The 18,084-nt window shown below is 44.9% G+C and overlaps 1 protein-coding gene across 2 annotated transcripts in view; it reads left to right on the top strand.

The window, feature by feature from the left end:
- The window catches only part of LOC311131331 (testis-expressed protein 2-like), a 53,260-nt gene extending 35,176 nt beyond the window's left edge, over window positions 1-18,084 (top strand). For both annotated transcript variants that reach the window (XM_084164256.1, XM_084164257.1), the window contains exons 4-13: window positions 1,348-1,548; window positions 1,811-2,135; window positions 2,391-2,635; window positions 2,858-3,022; window positions 4,332-4,431; window positions 12,535-12,661; window positions 15,021-15,134; window positions 15,341-15,550; window positions 15,944-16,064; window positions 16,182-18,084. In XM_084164256.1, the coding sequence (XP_084020382.1) occupies window positions 1,348-1,548; window positions 1,811-2,135; window positions 2,391-2,635; window positions 2,858-3,022; window positions 4,332-4,431; window positions 12,535-12,661; window positions 15,021-15,134; window positions 15,341-15,550; window positions 15,944-16,064; window positions 16,182-16,343 (1,770 nt within the window). In that variant the 3' untranslated portion in view covers window positions 16,344-18,084. The remainder of the gene's footprint in view (window positions 1-1,347; window positions 1,549-1,810; window positions 2,136-2,390; window positions 2,636-2,857; window positions 3,023-4,331; window positions 4,432-12,534; window positions 12,662-15,020; window positions 15,135-15,340; window positions 15,551-15,943; window positions 16,065-16,181) is intronic.

Genomic DNA, 18,084 nt, shown 5'->3' with positions numbered 1-18,084 from the left:
AAAACAGGTTTTTAGAAATGTTAGTACATTTATTACAAAGCGAAAACAGAAATACCTTATTTACGTAAGTATTCAGACCCTTTGAGACTATGAGACTCGAAATTGAGCTCAGGTGCATCCTGTTTCCATTGATCATCCTTGAGATGTTTATACAACTTGATTGGAGGCCACCTGTGGTAAATTCAGTTGATTGGACATGATTTGGAAAGGCACACACCTGTCTAATATTAGGTCCCGCAGTTGACAGTGCATGTCGGCGCAAAAACCAAGCCATGAAGTCGAAGGAATTGTCCTTAGCACTCCGAGACAGGATTGGGTTGAGGCACAGATGTGGGGGAAGGATACCAAAAAATTACTGCAGCATTGAAGGTCCCCAAGAACACAGTGCCTTCCATCATTCTTAAATGGAAGAAGTTTAGAACCACCAAGACTCTTCCTGGAGCCAGCCGCCCGGGCAAACTGAGCAATCGGGGGGAAGGGCCTTGGTCAGGGACGTGACCAAGAACCCGATGGTCACTGACAGAGCTCCAGAGTACCTCTGTGGAGATGGGAGAACCTTCCAGAAGGACTACCATCTCTGCAGCACTCCACCAATCTGGCCTTTATGGTAGAGTGGTCAGACGGAAGCCACTCCTCAGTAAAAGGCACATGACCGCCCGGTTGGAGTTTGCCAAAAGGCACCTAAAGACTCTCAGACCATGAGAAACAACATTCTCTGGTCTGATGAAGCCAAGATTGAACTCTTTGGCCTCGAATGCCATGCATCACATCTGGAGGAACCCAGGCACCACCCCTACGGTGAAGCATGGTGGTGGCAGTATCATGCTATGGGGATGTTTTTCAGCAGCAGGGACTGGGAGACTAGTCAGGTTCGAGGGAAAGATGAGCGGAGCAATGTAGAGAGAGATCCTTGATGAAAACCTGCTCCAGAGCGCTTAGGACAACGACCCGAAGACAAAGCAGGAGTGGCTTCGGGACAAGTCTCTGAATGGCCTTGACTGGCCCGAACCCGATCGAACATCTCTGGAGAGACCTGAAAATAGCTGTACAGCGACACACCCCATCCAACCTGACAGAGCTTGAGAGGATCTGCAGAGAAGAATGACAAGCTTGTCGCGTCATACCCAAGAAGACTCAAGGTTGTAATCGCTGCCAAAGGTGCTTCAACAAAGTACTGAGTAAAGGGTCTGAATACTTATGTAAATGTTATATTTCTGTTTTTTATTACAAAGTAGATACCTCAAATGTTAATTGATTGATAGATTGGTTTAATGTCATTGGTTGATAGTTCCATTCGTTTGTCCATTGATTGATTGACCTGACTGATTTCCCTATCTCCCCCTGCAGGGCTGGATGAACGAGATAGTGAACTATGACCCGGAGACATACCACGCCACTCTGACCCACTCTGTGTATGTGAGACTGGAGGGCTCCATCCTGCGCCTGTCCAAACCCAACCGCAACATCACCCGGCGGGCCACGCATAACGAAACCAAGCCCGACGTCACCTACATCAGCCAGAAGATCTATGACCTCACTGACAGCAAGGTGGGTGGTACAGATTTAGGATCCGCTTCCCCTCCCCAATCCTAACCTTTACCATTAAAGTGGAAAATGCAGATTGACCCAAGATCAGCTATGGGCGGGGTTGTGGGTGCATGTGTCACCATCTGCTATATATTACATATAACATACTTGATGTGTATACTTGGCCCTGGTCTTGGTGTCAGGTTTGGGTTCATTTTCAATTTAAGTTCCCATTATGCCACACACACACCCAACTCAATCAATCCTTCTATTCCCTCTCTAGATCTATCTGGTGCCCCAGAGTCTGGCCAGGAAGCGCGTGTGGAACAAGAAGTACCCTGTCTGCATCGAGCTAGCCAAGCAGGATGACTTCATGTCCAAGGCAGAGGGCGACTGCAGCGAAACCACAGACGAGAAAGCCACAACCACAGGAGAGGCGACCGTGGGGACGGAGGAGGCCAAAAGGTCCAGTGGTCCAGAGCTGACCCTGTACCTGTTTGGTCGAACGGGGAGGGAGAAGGAGGAGTGGCACCGGAGGATCCTGCTGGCCTCCAACCCTCCCAAGACAGGGATGAAGAGAGCCACCAGTCTGCAGGGGAGTAAGACTGGTGAGTGGATGGATCTAGGTGCCAGACATACACACACACACACTCACGGACAAACGCAAACACTTACACACACATTCTTCCAAACTTGTTATTTACAGGAAGTTATCGTCTGGCATGGTTGCACAGATATAGTGTGACAATGTGAAAGTGACTGAGGAAAGTGCAAGACCACATTTGTATTTCATAATGCACATGCAATATATTGATCCTGCTGCATCTTTCTAATATCTTGTTGACCTTTCACCCTCCTGTCAGCCTTGAGCTCCCACAGCCGCAGCAGCAGCCGGAGCAGTCTAGACGAGGTGCTAGCGTCTCAGCCCAGGACCAGGGACTCAACAGCAGGCATAGCAGCCAAGACTAAGTCCCTACTGGACTACAGTGTCTACATGGCCACGCTAGTGCCCCCCGAGACTGGCACTGCCACTACTACTGCCACCCCCATCGCTGCCACTAGTCCCGTAGTCCAGAGTCCACAGAGTAGCCCTGGGTCGGGCAAGAAGGTACACCTTCAACCCCCTCCCTTATTTCTTTATCTCTTTTAGTCTTTTTTTCTTTCTTTTTTTCCTTTACTGTACTATACTCTATTGTTAAATGAATCTATAATTTCTTTACATTCTACATAATTTCTGTAAATAATCTCAATTACAGTACACAGTTGTGCGTAAATTAGTATTTATCTCGCTTCCTTTTTTTCTCCACTTGTGTCCCCGCCTCCCTACCAGTTGCCGAGCAGCAGCAGCATTGGCCCTGTCGTGGTGCAGGGGGAGGAGGAGCCTGTTGCCTGGGTGAACACTGTGATTGGCCGGGTGGCATGGGACTTCCTGAGCGAGCCCTACTGGGCCGATGTGGTCTCCAAGAAGATCCAGATGAAACTCCGCAAGATCCGGGTGGGTGGCCTTCGACCTCTCACCTCTCACATATGACCTTGCTGTGACAAAGGGCTCATGTGTTTAAAAGAGCATTCTTACACTGTTGTAGCTATACTGTATTCAAATCAAATCAAATTTTATTGGTCACATGCGCCGAATACAACAGGTGCAGACATTACAGTGAAATGCTTACTTACAGCCCTTAACCAACAGTGCATTTATTTTTAACAAAAAAAGTAAAAATAAAACAACAACAAAAAAAGTGTTGAGAAAGAAAAGAGCAGAAGTAAAATAAAGTGACAGTAGGGAGGCTATATATACAGGGGGGTACCGTTGCAGAGTCAATGTGCGGGGGCACCGGCTAGTTGAGGTAGTTGAGGTAATATGTACATGTGGGTAGAGTTAAAGTGACTATGCATAAATAATTAACAGAGTAGCAGCAGCGTAAAAAGGATGGGGTGGGGGGGCAGTGCAAATAGTCCGGGTAGCCATGATTAGCTGTTCAGGAGTCTTATGGCTTGGGGGTAGAAGCTGTTGAGAAGTCTTTTGGACCTAGACTTGGCACTCCGGTACCGCTTGCCGTGCGGTAACAGAGAGAACAGTCTATGACTAGGGTGGCTGGGTATTCTGTTACCACTGAGCTCCAGAGGTTCAACAGAGCAGATCGAAGGACAGAAAATGGAGGGATGAAGAAGATGGAGTGCAAGGTTTATTTGGCTCGGAAGGAGGGAAGAGGGGTAGAAAGAGAGGAGCCATGCATGCCTAATAAAGAAAAAGATACCAGGGGTCTTATGCCTCACAGTTGATCCTTACTACTCTGCAGACACACACACACACACACACACACTCTAAATGTCAGCCACTGCCGCTGTGCAGCCCCGCCACAGGACTCAGAGACTCCACACTGGGTTCAGAGAGAGAACCTCATCCCTCTCTCTCTCCATCCCTCCGTCCCTGTTTTGATCCTGGTCCTTCGATTATCCCCATTGTGTCATCTTTGGGGTTGTTACTAGTCCCACGATAGCCCTTCGTCTGGTCCTATTCCCAATGTCATGTGGTGATGTTGGCTGTTAGTCTTGTTTTCTCAGCTAGCCGGCGTGGGGGAGTCGATAGGGGCCTTTGTGGCAGATGAGAATGACTGGTAGAATGTGGGAAATGTAGAAGGAGTGAGTGGTCTGTTACCATTATCCTTTAACTTGCACTTACTGTACGTACCCCTGCAGCTGCAGACCTTTTGTATGTGTGTATTTATGCTTGTATAATGAGTGTGTGTGTGCTCATAATGTCTGCGTAAAGACATCTACTTGACCGTTTCTTTCTCCTCCAGCTCCCCTACTTCATGAACGAGCTGACCTTGACAGAGCTGGACATGGGTGTGGCCACTCCCAGAATCCTTGGCGCCTCCAAACCCTCAGTGGACCACCAAGGTAAGAACCCTGGGCATGTGCTACTGTACTGTCCATCAACCAAATCCTGACCAGTGAAGAAAACTGCAATGCATTGTGTTTATACACACACTCAAACACACATACTGTGCCACACAAACACACACTGTGCAATGTGCTATTAGCGGGGTTGAATTCAACTTCACACCGCCCCATCGTTGCAATTTATCCCCTCCGCGGTGACATAGTGCCAGAGGCAGAGGTATCATTTAGAGCCGTGCTGTGCAATCTGTTTATTAGAATCACAATTTCATTCAGGAAGGCCCTTTACGAGAAGGTATGTACTGTAGATTCAATCTAGCATGGTTCTCTATAAGCATAAGGGCAGTATTGTGAGCGTGGGTGTTTGTATGTCTGTGTCTAATATGTCGACATTGGTTGGAGTCTTCTTATCAGTACAGGAAGTCAAGCTTTCTTATCTGCGGTGTGGGCTGATAGCCATATGATACGAGTTAAAGTGCTACAGGTCCAGGATACACACAGTCTCTCTCTCTCACACACGCACATGCTCGCAGGCGCGACCCACACACACACACACGTATGGCGCACTGTTGATTTACATCCTCCGATTATTCGCACACGACACGCTACTGTTTAACACGCGTGCATTTTCTCTCTCTTTTCACACACACTCCACACTCAGCTCTGTCCTAGTACGGAAGTGTCCGTGTGTCTTGTGACTACTCCCCACCCCTTCCTTATCCAGCCCCTTTCTCTGACTAATAAGATTGTAATACTAGGGCTCTGTGTTGAGTTCACCGGCTCTGTCATAACCCCTGGACCAGGGGACAACAACACCACTGACAGACACAATGTAATGCTAGCTAACAGCGCTAACAAAAACCAAGACACCACAGTGACAGCAGATATAGCAATGCTAACAATGCTAAGTGCTTACAATAACACCATTGACAGAAACAATGTAATGCTAGCTAACAGCGCTAACAACAACAAGAGACCACAGTGACAGCAGAGATAACAATGCAAACAATAACAACAGTGACAATGGTGATGGCCTCGACGCTAACGACGGCAGCAACAACAACAAAAGATGAGTGTCTTTTACATAGCCACTTAGCCAGTCATGTTAACAACAGCAACGATCACAACAACATGTTTTAGGCTGGTCATTCATTCAGCATTAGAAAAAGCTATGATGGCGAAGGAGGATACACATTTGGAAAGGGTTAAGGCTGCACACACACTCTCACACACACACATAAACCATATGATCGAAAAGTAATGGGAATAGATTATTAATTGAACGAGATGCCAGACGTGTCGATGATGACTTAATGCTTCCATTCTATATTGTAAGACTATCTAAGAATAAGAATTTTAACATTACGTTAATCAACAGAGGGAGCATGTGCAATCCCAGTAGGGGCAATAGCTCAACTCAATATCACAAATTGACAACATTATCAATGAATATATCTAATAAGAAGAATTAGATCATTATGTTCCACAGGAGTCTACCCAATCCTGATAGGCGTTTACTCACTCAATATCACTAATTGACAACATTATCGATGAAGAACATACTATGTTAGTTAAACTCTTGTTTATAATATTATGCTAGTGTGATGGAATGTGGTTTGTGGGCAAATGCCTTGCTAAGTGCAATGTAATCAAGTCCTGAGCAGTTGAGTGGGTCCCATGGTTATCTGTTAGACTGAGTAAATAAAGGTTGAGGTACATAGGGGCCATAGTCTTGGCTGTTAGTTGCACAACCAGCTTCTCAGTACAAACACACTGCAGTTTGTATAGTACAGTTGAGCATAGGTTTGGACAATACATAATATTAATATTACTAGTAATAATTGCCTCAACTTTGGTAGAGTGACTGTCTGTTGGTTGCTTTCTAGCCGAAGCAGAGTATCTCTCGTAACATCTAACCATCCAGCACCTTACCTTCCGTATTTGCACAGTAGGTAATCATTATTGGGTGCATACATTTACATTTACATTTTAGTCATTTAGCAGACGCTCTTATCCAGAGCGACTTACAGTTAGTGAATACATATTTTTTATACTGGCCCCCCGTGGGAATCGAACCCCCAACCCTGGCGTTGCAAACGCCATGCTCTATCAACTGAGCTACATCCCTGCCGGCCATTCCCTCCCCTACCCTGGACGACGCTGGGCCAATTGTGCGCCGCCCATGAGTCTACACATCACATGTCATTTCTGGGTACATACACCCTTAAGGAAGTTATGCCCCACAGTATAGATGTTCTTGCATCTTATTACTGTGTAAATATTAGGAGAGATGGCGTCATATGATATGTAGATTAGATACTTTACATTCTAGTAATGGCCAAAGATGACTGGCCAACTGAATGCCCCACCCCATTGGGGCATGGCCCTCCTATGGCCTCTAATTGGCTAGGGCCCAGCCATGAACCTGCTTCCCCCATGGGCCTGAGTTACAGACAGGAAGAGAGAAACACTAGTGAAAGAATGTGTGTTTCTACATCTGGCATTCGGATCGTCACTTCTCTCTCTCTCTACCCATCTCTCTCTCCTTCTCTGTCTTTCTACAGTACCCATCTTTCTTTCATTCTACCAGTTTCTCTGTTCCCTCTCTGTTCCTCATGCTATTTCTTCCTGTTTTTGCCAAACACTGTCTGTTTCTTTCTCTCTGTGTCTCCCTGCTGTACCTCAGTCACTGCCACCAGTGTTTTGTCATTTTTATCACATCCGCTTAGATGAGACTTAATGAGAAAGGAAATGGATTGCACCACAGGCTAAGAGGGGAACAGATTATGTTGGATCAGAGTTGGAGGAATGCACTTCCACTACACTCAGGAGGACTGGGTTATGTTCATTAGTCACCAAACAGTAAAGCATTGAGTGAAATGGGGAGGGGCTACTTACACTTTTCCAATAAGAATGAACATGACCCAGGCTTCCACAAACACTTTGTTGTTGTTATGGGTTGAAGGAGTAATCAGCGTTCTGGGAAAATACAGTTTTATTGCCTGATGTTATGCAATGTAATGTTTTGCAAGATGTAAGATGTTGTCAATAATATGGTGGTTCGATCCAACTAGGTTACAGAGTCCCACTATCTCGCACCCAAATGTTAGGCAACCCCACTGCAGTCCACCCCCCCAAACTGGCAATGTGCAGGTTAACAGACACATATTTGCTAGAATTCACCAACGTTTGAATCATTTGCATTGGAACAAGAGTATGCAACTATAATGTTTCTAAAGGAAAAGATTCCTCTAGCTTACATTCTAAAGAAACGTGGGTATAATCCAAAAGAGTTAGAGAGGCCCAGTCTGCGGTGTGCAGCCTGCCTGTCCTCCAGGCAGCTCAAGGTCTCTGTCTTCTGACCTTACTGGAGCTGCTGGGCAACCACGATCAATACAAATCACTGGCAGTGGAACAGAGGGTGGACCTAAGGACCAACATCTGTCTGTCTGTGTGCTTGTGTGTCTATGCTTGTGTGTGTGTGTGTGTGTGTGTGTGTGTGTGTGTGCGCATACGTGCACTCGCTTGTATGCTTTTGTGCCAGAGTGTGTACTTTCCTGCGTGCTTTCACGTTCGTATCCTTCCTTCCTCCTAGGCTGTATGCATGGGAGTGCTCCGCTCGTCTGACTCCTCACCAGGCCAGCTCACCCCAATTAAGCCAGAGTTGGCCCTTCTATACTGCTCTCGCAGCTAGCGATTTGGGGCTCCTCTCCCCACGCTATCAGACCAACAGCCCTGCCCTCCCTAAACCCCTAACGCTGTCGGACACAGCCTTATTATCACCAGGGCCCTCCAGGTCCATACAGGGTTAGGCAAGGGCCACAAGTCCCCGGGCTCTCTCACACACCATAGGGATGTGGTCTGAGTGGACAGGGCTGGGGGGGGGGGGGGGGGTGGCTGCCTTGTGGTCACTTAGCACAGCTAGCGTTCAGGCTTGGAGAAGACGGTGTTGAGAAAGATGCACAGCTACTCCAACCCTTCTCTCTGGGAGTGTTCACCCCGTAGGCGAATGGTGTCACTAGTTGTTTTTCATGCATAGTTCCTAGTCTTTTCAACCTGCTGTGTTTCTGTGAAAGCAACAAGAACAGTGAGGCTACAGGTCAGCCCAGCACATTGATGGCTTGCTGGCTTATGGGCTTTCAACTCAAATGTTACTCTGTTTATGATTTTCCTCTCTCTTAAGCATAAAGTCCTAGGTACATTACCTTGGATGAAAACCCACTCAAAAAACTGGCCTACAATACTAATTTAAATGTAATATAATACTCAATGCTAATAAAATGTTTACCTAAACTTTGTCTGTCTAGCTATTAAGTTTAACCTAACTGTAAGTAGGCCTAACATCTGCCATTTCAAAGCAGTGTAGTGCCATACAGGAGACATACAGCTGTCTTTCTGTACACAGTGTTCTAAGACACGCCATGATAAAGAAGACCCTGTTATATAGAGGATGTATGTTATTCAATTACAGACTCGTACAGAGCTTCACTGTTTTGAGGGGGATAGGAGTCTCCAATTGTCCAGTGTGCGTGTGTGTACTATGTACAGTGCATTCTGAAAGTTTTCAGACCCCTTGACTTTTTCCACATTTTGTTACGTTACAGCCTTTTCCCCCCCTCATCAATCTACACACAATACCCCATAATGACAAAGCAAAAACAGGTTTTTAGAAATTTGTGCAAATGTGTGTGTATGTATTACCAATCAAAAGTTTGGACACCTACTCATTCAAGGGTTTTTCTTTATTTTTACTATTTTCTACATTGTAAAATAATAGTGAAGACATGAAAAACTATGAAATAACACATATGGAATCATGTAGTAACCAAAAAAGGGTTAAACAAATCAAAATATATTTTATATTTGAGATTCTTCAAACAGCCACCCTTTGCCTTGATGACAGCTTTGCACACTCTTGGCATTCTCTCAACCAGCTTCACCTGGAGTGCTTTTCCAACAGTCTTGAAGGAGTTCCCACATATGCTGAGCACTTGTTGGCTGCTTTTCCTTCACTCTGCCATCCGACTCATCCCAAACCATCTCAATTGGGTTGAGGTCGGGGGATTGTGGAGGCCAGATCATCTGATGCAGCACTCCATCACTCTCCTTCTTGGTAAAATAGCCCTTACACAGCCTGGAGGTGTGTTGGGTCATTGTCCTGTTGAAAAACAAAAGATAGTCCCACTAAGCCCAAACCAGATGGGATGGCGTATCGCTGCAGAAGGCTGTGGTAGCCATGCTGGTTAAGTGTGCCTTGAATTCTAAATAAACCACAGACAGTGTCACCAGCAAAGCACCCCCACAACATAATACCTCCTCCTCCATGCTTTACGGTGGGAACTACACATGCGGAGATCATCCGTTCACCCACACCGTGTCTCACAAAGACACGGCGGTTGAAACCAAAAATCTCCAATTTGGACTCCAGACCAAAGGACACATTTCCACCGGTCTAATGTCCATCGCTCGTGTTTCTTGGCCCAAGCAGGTCTCTTCTTCTTATTGGTGTCCTTTGGTAGTGGTTTCTTTGCAGCAATTTGACCATGAAGGCCTGATTCACACAGTCCCCTCTGAACAGTTGATGTTGAGATGTGTCGGTGACTTGAACTCTGTGATGCATTTATTTGGGCTGCAATTTCTGAGGCTGGTAACTCTATGAACATATCCTCTGCAGCAGAGGTAACTCTGGGTCTTCCATTCCTGTGGCGATACTCATGAGAGCCAGTTTCATCATAGCGCTTGATGGAGTTTGCGACTGCACTTGAAGAAACATTCAGTTCTTGAAATTTCCCGTTTCTCTTTGCTTATTTGAGCTGTTCTTGCCATAATATGATCTTGGTCTTTTATCAAATAGGGCGATCTTCTGTATACCCCCCCTACCTTGTCACAACACAACTGATTGGCTCAAACGCATTAAGAAGGAAAGAAATTCCACAAATTAACTTTTAAGAAGGCACACCTGTTAATTGAAATGCATTCCAGGTGACTACCTCATGAAGATGGTTGAGAGAATGCCAAGAGTGTGCAAAGCTGTCATCAAGGCAAAGGGTGTCTATTTGAAGAATCTCAAATATAAAATATATTTTGATTTGTGTAAAAAAAAAAATATTTGGCATTCAGGCCAAAGAGTTAAATCTTGGTTTCATCAGACCAGATAATCTTGTTTCTCATGGTCTGAGAGTCCTTTAGGTGCCTTTTGGCAAACTCCAAGCGGGCTGTCATGTGCTTTTTACTAAGGAGTGGCTTTTGTCTGGCCACTCTACCATAAAGGCCTGATTGGTGGAGTGCTGCAGAGATGGTTGTCTTTCTGGAAGGTTCTCCCATCTCCACAGAGGCGCTCTGGAGCTCTGTCAGAGTGACCATCGGGTTCTTGGTCACCTCCCTGACCAAGGCTCTTCTCCCCCGATTGCTCAGTTTGGCCGGGCGGCCAGCTCTAGGAAGAGTCTTGGTGGTTCAAATCTTCTTCCATTTAAGAATGATTGAGGCCACTGTGTTCTTGGGGACCTTCAATGCTGCTGACATTTTTTGGTACCCTTCCCCAGATCTGTGCCTCGACACAATCCTGTCTCGGAGCAATTCCTTCGACCTCATGGCTTGGTTTCTGATCTGACATGCACTGTCAACTGTGGAACCTTATATAGACTGGTGTGTGCCTTTCCAAATCATGTCCAATCAATTGAATTTACCACAGGTGGACTCCAATCAAGTTGTAGAAACATCTCAAGGATGATCAATGGAAAGAGGATGCACCTGAGCTCAATTTCGAGTCTCATAGCAAAGGGTCTGAATTCTTATGTAAATAAGGTATTTCTGTTTTCAATTTATCTTTATGGGTTATTGAGTGTAGTAGATTGATGAGGAACGAAATTAATTTAATCAATTTTAGAGTAAGGCTGTAATAAAATGTGGAAAAAGTGAACGGGTCTGAATAATTTCCGAATGTGTCGTCTATTGATTGACTGTCTAATCAAGCCGGCTAGAATTCCCATCATTCCTGCTGTGGGAGGGGTACAAGTGGTGTGTTAGTGGGAAGTCTTACTGTGTTGCTCTGAGGTGGTGTATGTTCTCTCTCTCTCTGTCTCTCTCTTGCTCTCTGTCTCACTCTTGCGCTTTGTCTCACACACACACACACACCCCTGCATCATCTATCAACCCAGGAGTGCCCCCTAGTGGTGTAAAGTAGCACTCTCCCAAAGTACAGTTCCATGATGTGTGTGTGTGTGTGTGTGTGTGTGTGTGTGTGTGTGTGTTACCGTGTATGTGCTAGTGTGTATTCACGTACTGTGCTGCTGTGTAATGGGCCCCCTGTCGGAGAACACAGGCCTGCCCCATGCGAGGGGGGCTTTGGGCCGGGGCCTTGATAGGGGATTTCTCTAACCCAGATTAGCAGGGCTGGGGCTTTCGGGAAGAGAACCATGTTTATGCAGCGAGCAGCGCCCCGCTGACATCAAACGAGCGCTATGAGGGGTATCGCACGGTGTCCAACTGTTTCCCCTCTGTTCAAAGGGTCCTGTGATCTCTCCCTCTTTCTCTCTTTTTGTATCCCTCACTTCGGTTCTCTTCAACTGTCAGGCAATGAGAGAAAGATGGAGGGAAAGAGAGGGAGAGAGATTTGAGAGGGGGATGAACATGGGGGTCCGAGATGCTAGGGGGAGGGGAAGCGGCAGGGGAGCGAGGAAGAATGGGCGAGGGAGGAAGGGGAAGTGAATGGCAGACTGAAGGCTAGTGACCTGGAGCATTCGCCACAGACTGAGAACCTTTAGCCAGATCCACTCAACTTTTAGGCTCTGCAGATCTGGAAAGTTAATCACTTACTGTAGTTTCCAATTACTTTACTTTACCTGAAGCGCTGCTATTCAGCACTGGTATTTGTCTTCATGCTACAGTCAATGGTGGTAGGTTACTGTTCAAAGCTGGGTCAAGTAGTTTGGTTTGTCAAAATGATCATCTGATGTGTGTTCCTCCACTCCATTGTGATTCTTCCAAACACACACTGAAATTATGACTACACACACGGACACGCACCCACACAAACTTGTCGTCCCCTGCCATACACACACACTCACACTAACCTACGTCTGTCTGTCGCTCTCTCTCCCCCAGGTCTGTGGTTTGACTTGGAGATTTCGTACAGCGGCTCCTTCCTGATGACCCTGGAGACCAAGATGAACCTGATCAGACTGGGGAAGGACGGAGACGGGCTGCGCATCAGAGACATCAGCAAGGATGGGTAAGGGGAAGGAACGGTCCTCACTAAACACAACACTGACTGGTGTGTGACCTACTCTGATTGTAAATGTTAATTATAGGGTTACGGTGTAGGGTTAACAGTATTTTAACTTTGAAACATTTAATGAACATAATTGCTCTCAAGGGTTGTTGCACAGGGTGGAGTTTCCCACAGTAAACATTTGTGTAGCCTACTCAGTGTATGGGAAGTATGAGACTTTCTCTTCACTATCCAGTGGGATATTAACCTTATGAAACGCTGCTTTGTTGACAATTTTGCACTGACATTTAGACTTTCCTGAAACAACTGTTAAAGGTTTACGCTGTTACAAAGGTTTACAATGTTTTCCTACTCTGAACACATGATATTTAGAGAATTAGCTTTCCACAGGATCAGGGGTTAGCTACAGTTAGCTTTTAACTCGTCTTCGCTGCACTCTACCTTTTCTCTTTCTTTCCTTCCTTCTGTTCCTGGACGTACCCTTACATGGATATGTTCTTCACCTGGTGAGTGCTGAGTTTCTCTGGGGCATTCTCTCGTTCCCATTTTCATTCCATTTCAATCTGTTTTTGTGGTCATTTCATTACATATAGCTTCCATCCCATCTAACTGACATTGTGAATGGGTTCATTTTGTCAGTGTTCAGATTGTGTGTTTCTTCATGTGAACTCTTAAACAAAGGGGATCTCAAGAGGATGCATCAATCCATACTCAATCAGTCTTTTCCATTGCGCCTGGCTGATGCTGTCGGCTAATCAGCTGGTTACAGACTCATTTTCAGCTGGCTATATTTTCCACTTCATATTAACAAGGTTACTTTTCATTTAAAAGTTTCAATTCGCTAGTCCGTGGAGCCCTCTCCCGCTAGAATGAATGATATGCATCTTCTAAACATCTATTGATAGGATAGGCGCCTGTCAGTCACAAAGCGAGCGATGACAGGGAAACGCAACAGAGAGGAAGAGGCGAAGCGAGAGGTTTCACTCTCACCAAACTCTTTCCAAAATAGGCCCAATGCGTTTCTATGGGCTTATTTTGGACATAGGCTTGTCGCCTGTCTTCCCTTGTTTGGGACAACGACTCCCATTGTTAGGGCGGAGACTTGAGCATCTCGTCATTATATACAGATCTCTGGTTGCAGTCGAATTTCTTTAAAAGGAGCAGGTAGAGAGAGTGAAGCTCGTGAATTTGCATGTCCTATGTAATGTAAGTGTTAACAATGAGTCGAAATCGACGACTTAGCCTATTTTAATTGCTGACACATTAATGGATTTTATTTTGCGTGTTTCACATAGCCAGCCACGCGGAGTCGTGGCGCAATGTAGGCTATTAACTGTGCATTGATTGATAACTGAACAGCAAGTGTTTACTAGTTTATCAAAGGTGTCGAACTGACTGAATAAAGTCGATCTCTATATCCCTTTGCCATTCTTAAATCATGCAACGTGGTTATACGTCCATAGTATCGCATCGGGACAAGTAAACCAAAGGGTTTCCTTTCCTAGAATGTCGGGGCTTGCCAGGCAGTGATGCTAAAGTGAGTGACTCTCGTCAGTCAGTGTAGCCTACCGAATCGCATCGGTGAGAGAGTCGTTCATTTGGCTCCCTAATTTTCATAGGCTTTTTGGCGCTTACATGCAGATAAATTATGAAAACATTCGATGAAGATGGTGGATCAAAATTGCAGGAACAATGGGTAGTGGAGAGCCTCATTCTGGTCCAAATATGATAATTAGGGCCCTCACGAAATGCAGGCATTAAAACGGACTTCAACAATATTAAAAAAAACTAAATGTATTGAAATTGAATTAATTTGCCCAAGTTTATCATAAGAGACATGACCAGAATGCATCAATGCAACTTTCTGAAGATGCAACGAAAATGCGGGTCTACCACTTTGTAAGCCATTAGCGATTATGCTAATGAACAGTCTTCTAGTAGATGGAAAAGCTTTCCCAACAACCTTCTCAGTTAAATGTTAACTATAAAGTACCCTATGCTTACCTGGCAAAATGATATCATCATTATTTTTATCAATCCAGTGGGTATTTGTTTTGCAAAGTCTAGCATCACAGACAAAAACACTGCTAAACCAACAGCCTCTTGTTTGCTGTGCACTTGAATTAAAAGGTAACTACACCCAAAAATCGAAATTTGTCATGATTTTCTTCCAGACCTCAAGTGGTCTCCTGATGTGGTTTAAGCATTCTTGTGGACTTAGAACTTCAAAGTGTCTAGATAACACTGAAAAACACTTGTTTCCTCATATGAACAAAGGCATTGTAGTTCTGAGAGTCACCGCTCCCTCTGAAAACAATGGGGACGAATCCATACTGAATCGTGTGTGTGTGTGTGCCAGGTACAGACCACGGACATACTGCCTAGCTGACAGTGATGAGGAGTCATCCAGTGCGGGGTCCTCAGACGAAGAGGATACTTCAGAGGTCACCAATGAAGTCCCTGGAGCGGAGGGGTGAGACTAATTACAGTGTCTATTTACTTTTACCCTGATTATTTACCTTGTTTACCTTTAAAGTACCTTTCTGTACTGCTTTCACGTAATCCAGACTTTAACTTAATGCAGACCTTCACGTAATTCAGACTTTTACGTAAATCAAGGTAGATTTGCGCGACGAAAAGTACTTAGGATTCAACCCCTAAATCTCTCCTCTCCATTAGATACACGGGGGGCCGCCAGCCCAGTAAGATCATGCGCTTCGTGGACAAGATTGCCAAGTCCAAGTACTTCCAGAAGGCCACCGAGACGGAGTTCATCAAGAAGAAGATGGAGGAGGTGTCCAACACGCCGCTGCTGCTCACCGTGGAGGTACAGGCGCTCCGAGGCACGCTGGCCGTCAACATCCCACCCCCACCCACTGACAGGATATGGTATGTTCTAAACAGCTTCATATAGTTATACCTCATAACTCCGCCCACCAACAGGATATGCTACACCCCAACACATTCATACCATCCCAATACATAATGAATACACTTTAATATAATATTATAGGGGTGCTGATCAAACACTTGTTGGCATACTGTTGTGCATTAGTTTATGGTGTTCTGCAATGCACTTGTGCCCTCTGCTTGTGACTGATCACATCCCTGGAAAACTGACATTTTGTGTGCCTTATTATTCTGAGTAACCTTTACCATTAACTTGCCCACACTGTACAATAACAAATGGCTCAGTGCTGCATGATCTGTTATAGTTTAAATCTACACTCTGGTGTTTCACTAGTGTGTTTGTTGACTCTGTTTTGAATTGGTGTGCTGCAGGTATGGCTTCAGGAGTCCACCCCACCTGGAGCTGAAGGCTCGGCCCAAGCTGGGAGAGAGAGAGGTCACACTGGCCCACGTCACCGACTGGATCGAGAAGAAACTGGACCAGGAGTTTCAGGTATGTGTGTGTGCATGCCTGTGTGTGCGTAATACCGTACTTTGTCCAAACTGTATGTCAGCATACTTCATCCAAATGTAACACCTCTGAATCTCTCCAATCTTCTCTCCGACATAGAAAATCTTTGTCATGCCAAACATGGACGACCTGTGGCTGACCGTCATGCACTCTGCCATGGACCCCCGCTCTTTTGGAACGCCCTCCACCTCCACAGCCGATACGACCCAGAGGGAAACGGAGTCCTCCGAAACAGAGGGGGGCGCCACTAACGGCATATGAAGGATTGCTTACAGTATTTGCCTGAAATGTGTGAATTAGAATGGGAGCCAGGGGGGCTTGCAGTAGTATAAGGCCTATTGGTGTATAAGGACATACAAAAATACTTCCGTTGCCACATTGACATTCCAATAGCTCCATACCCAAGGGTATTTTTTGTCACTGGTAGAACAGGATGACTTCATCAGTCATCAGATGAACTTTGACCTTTAACAAGCTCACTGATGGAATGAGACAGAGGTCAGTCAACCAACCAGAAAGGAGAAACACTACAAATATAATCTCTCACTTGCTGCTCTGTTTTTTAATCTGTGTAGGATGAACAGACTTAGAAAATTAGATTTTTCTCAGAATGGCACAAATGTAACAGTGATACAACCTTTGACAGGGGCAGGTTAGAGGCTAGTGGTATAAGTGGAGCGGTTATAAGGTTACACCGTGTCCTATGAACACATCATTATATCGCATTCACCGTTCACCTTACGTCCTAGATGGGAAACAACTTTTGTTTGGGGACCCAAATCAAGAGAAGAGATTAAAGTGAAAAGAAATGGTTGAATGAGACACGACACCGCTAGATTATACTTTTGTTATTGTACAGGTGTGTCTGCAAGAGAGTGTGCATGTGTGTGTGAAGCCTGACACTAAAAGCAAGAGTGCATACTTTTGACAATGTCACATGTATTATTTGCCATATCATGAGGCATCAAATGCATCCTATGCTTTGTGCCCTAATGCTCACTATCTGTGACCAGGTGAACACTAACAGTATTTACACTTGTGCTGTGACCCCCACATCTCTTACTGCTCGAGGTAGAATTTACCCTTTACCACAGGTCTAGAATCAGATTACCCCACCCCAAATCCTAACCATTTTGGGGATGAGAAAATGTCTGACCCTGTATCAGTGGTAATGGGGAAAGTTCTACCTATTCCCCTCTTAACTGTACACAAAATCTCTTTATATGCAAATTATCACTGTGTCCATATCTATATGGAAGCAGCTATATGAAGCCCCTCCCCTCATCGTTCTCTGGAAAACAATGCTATAGGGTTAGCCGTCATTACGTAGGCAACACGTGTCTTTAATTCACTAATGCCTATGCAAGTTCCTTGCTAACTAAGGACATGGAGGTGAGCAATGAGAAATAATAGTATATGTATAATCTTGTAAAGATATATCATATATAAATGTATGTCTGAAAAGGTGTATATAAGGGGCCTATCTTTTGTTGAATGTATGTATGGCTATATTGACATATTGTTGGACTGTTTTATTGTTTGTTGTATGGAAACTATTCCTAACCAATCACATGGATGATGTTGATTGGGGTATGCCAAGTATTGCACAACTAAAACAGAAGTTTTGATTTATTTTTTCCTTGTAAACACTATTAATGCAATAGTATCTACAGGCATGTATTACATATTTGCAGTCCTATTGTGTTATGCTCTCTCTAGCATGTACAATACCCATGGCACATGTTGAGACTATTCCTGTGGTACTCTGCACCACATATGTTTTCATTTATTCTTTCAAATGATGTAGGAAGTGGTATATGTTTTTTTAGTTGTATGTATTTTCAAATGGCCATCAACAGTTGCCAATGCTTGGAAATGAGCCCCCTTGCCATACGTGCTAAAGGACACTTGATAGAGTTAAACTAAATGATGATATATGTAGTGTGCCCTTTGCCAAAACCATCATTAATACTAGGAAAATAAACTGTTAACTCAAACATAA

The sequence above is a fragment of the Coregonus lavaretus genome, assembly GCF_964263955.1.
Source record: "Coregonus lavaretus genome assembly, chromosome: 6".
Taxonomy (NCBI): domain Eukaryota; kingdom Metazoa; phylum Chordata; class Actinopteri; order Salmoniformes; family Salmonidae; genus Coregonus; species Coregonus lavaretus.
This window is presented reverse-complemented; position numbering and strand designations above follow the sequence as displayed.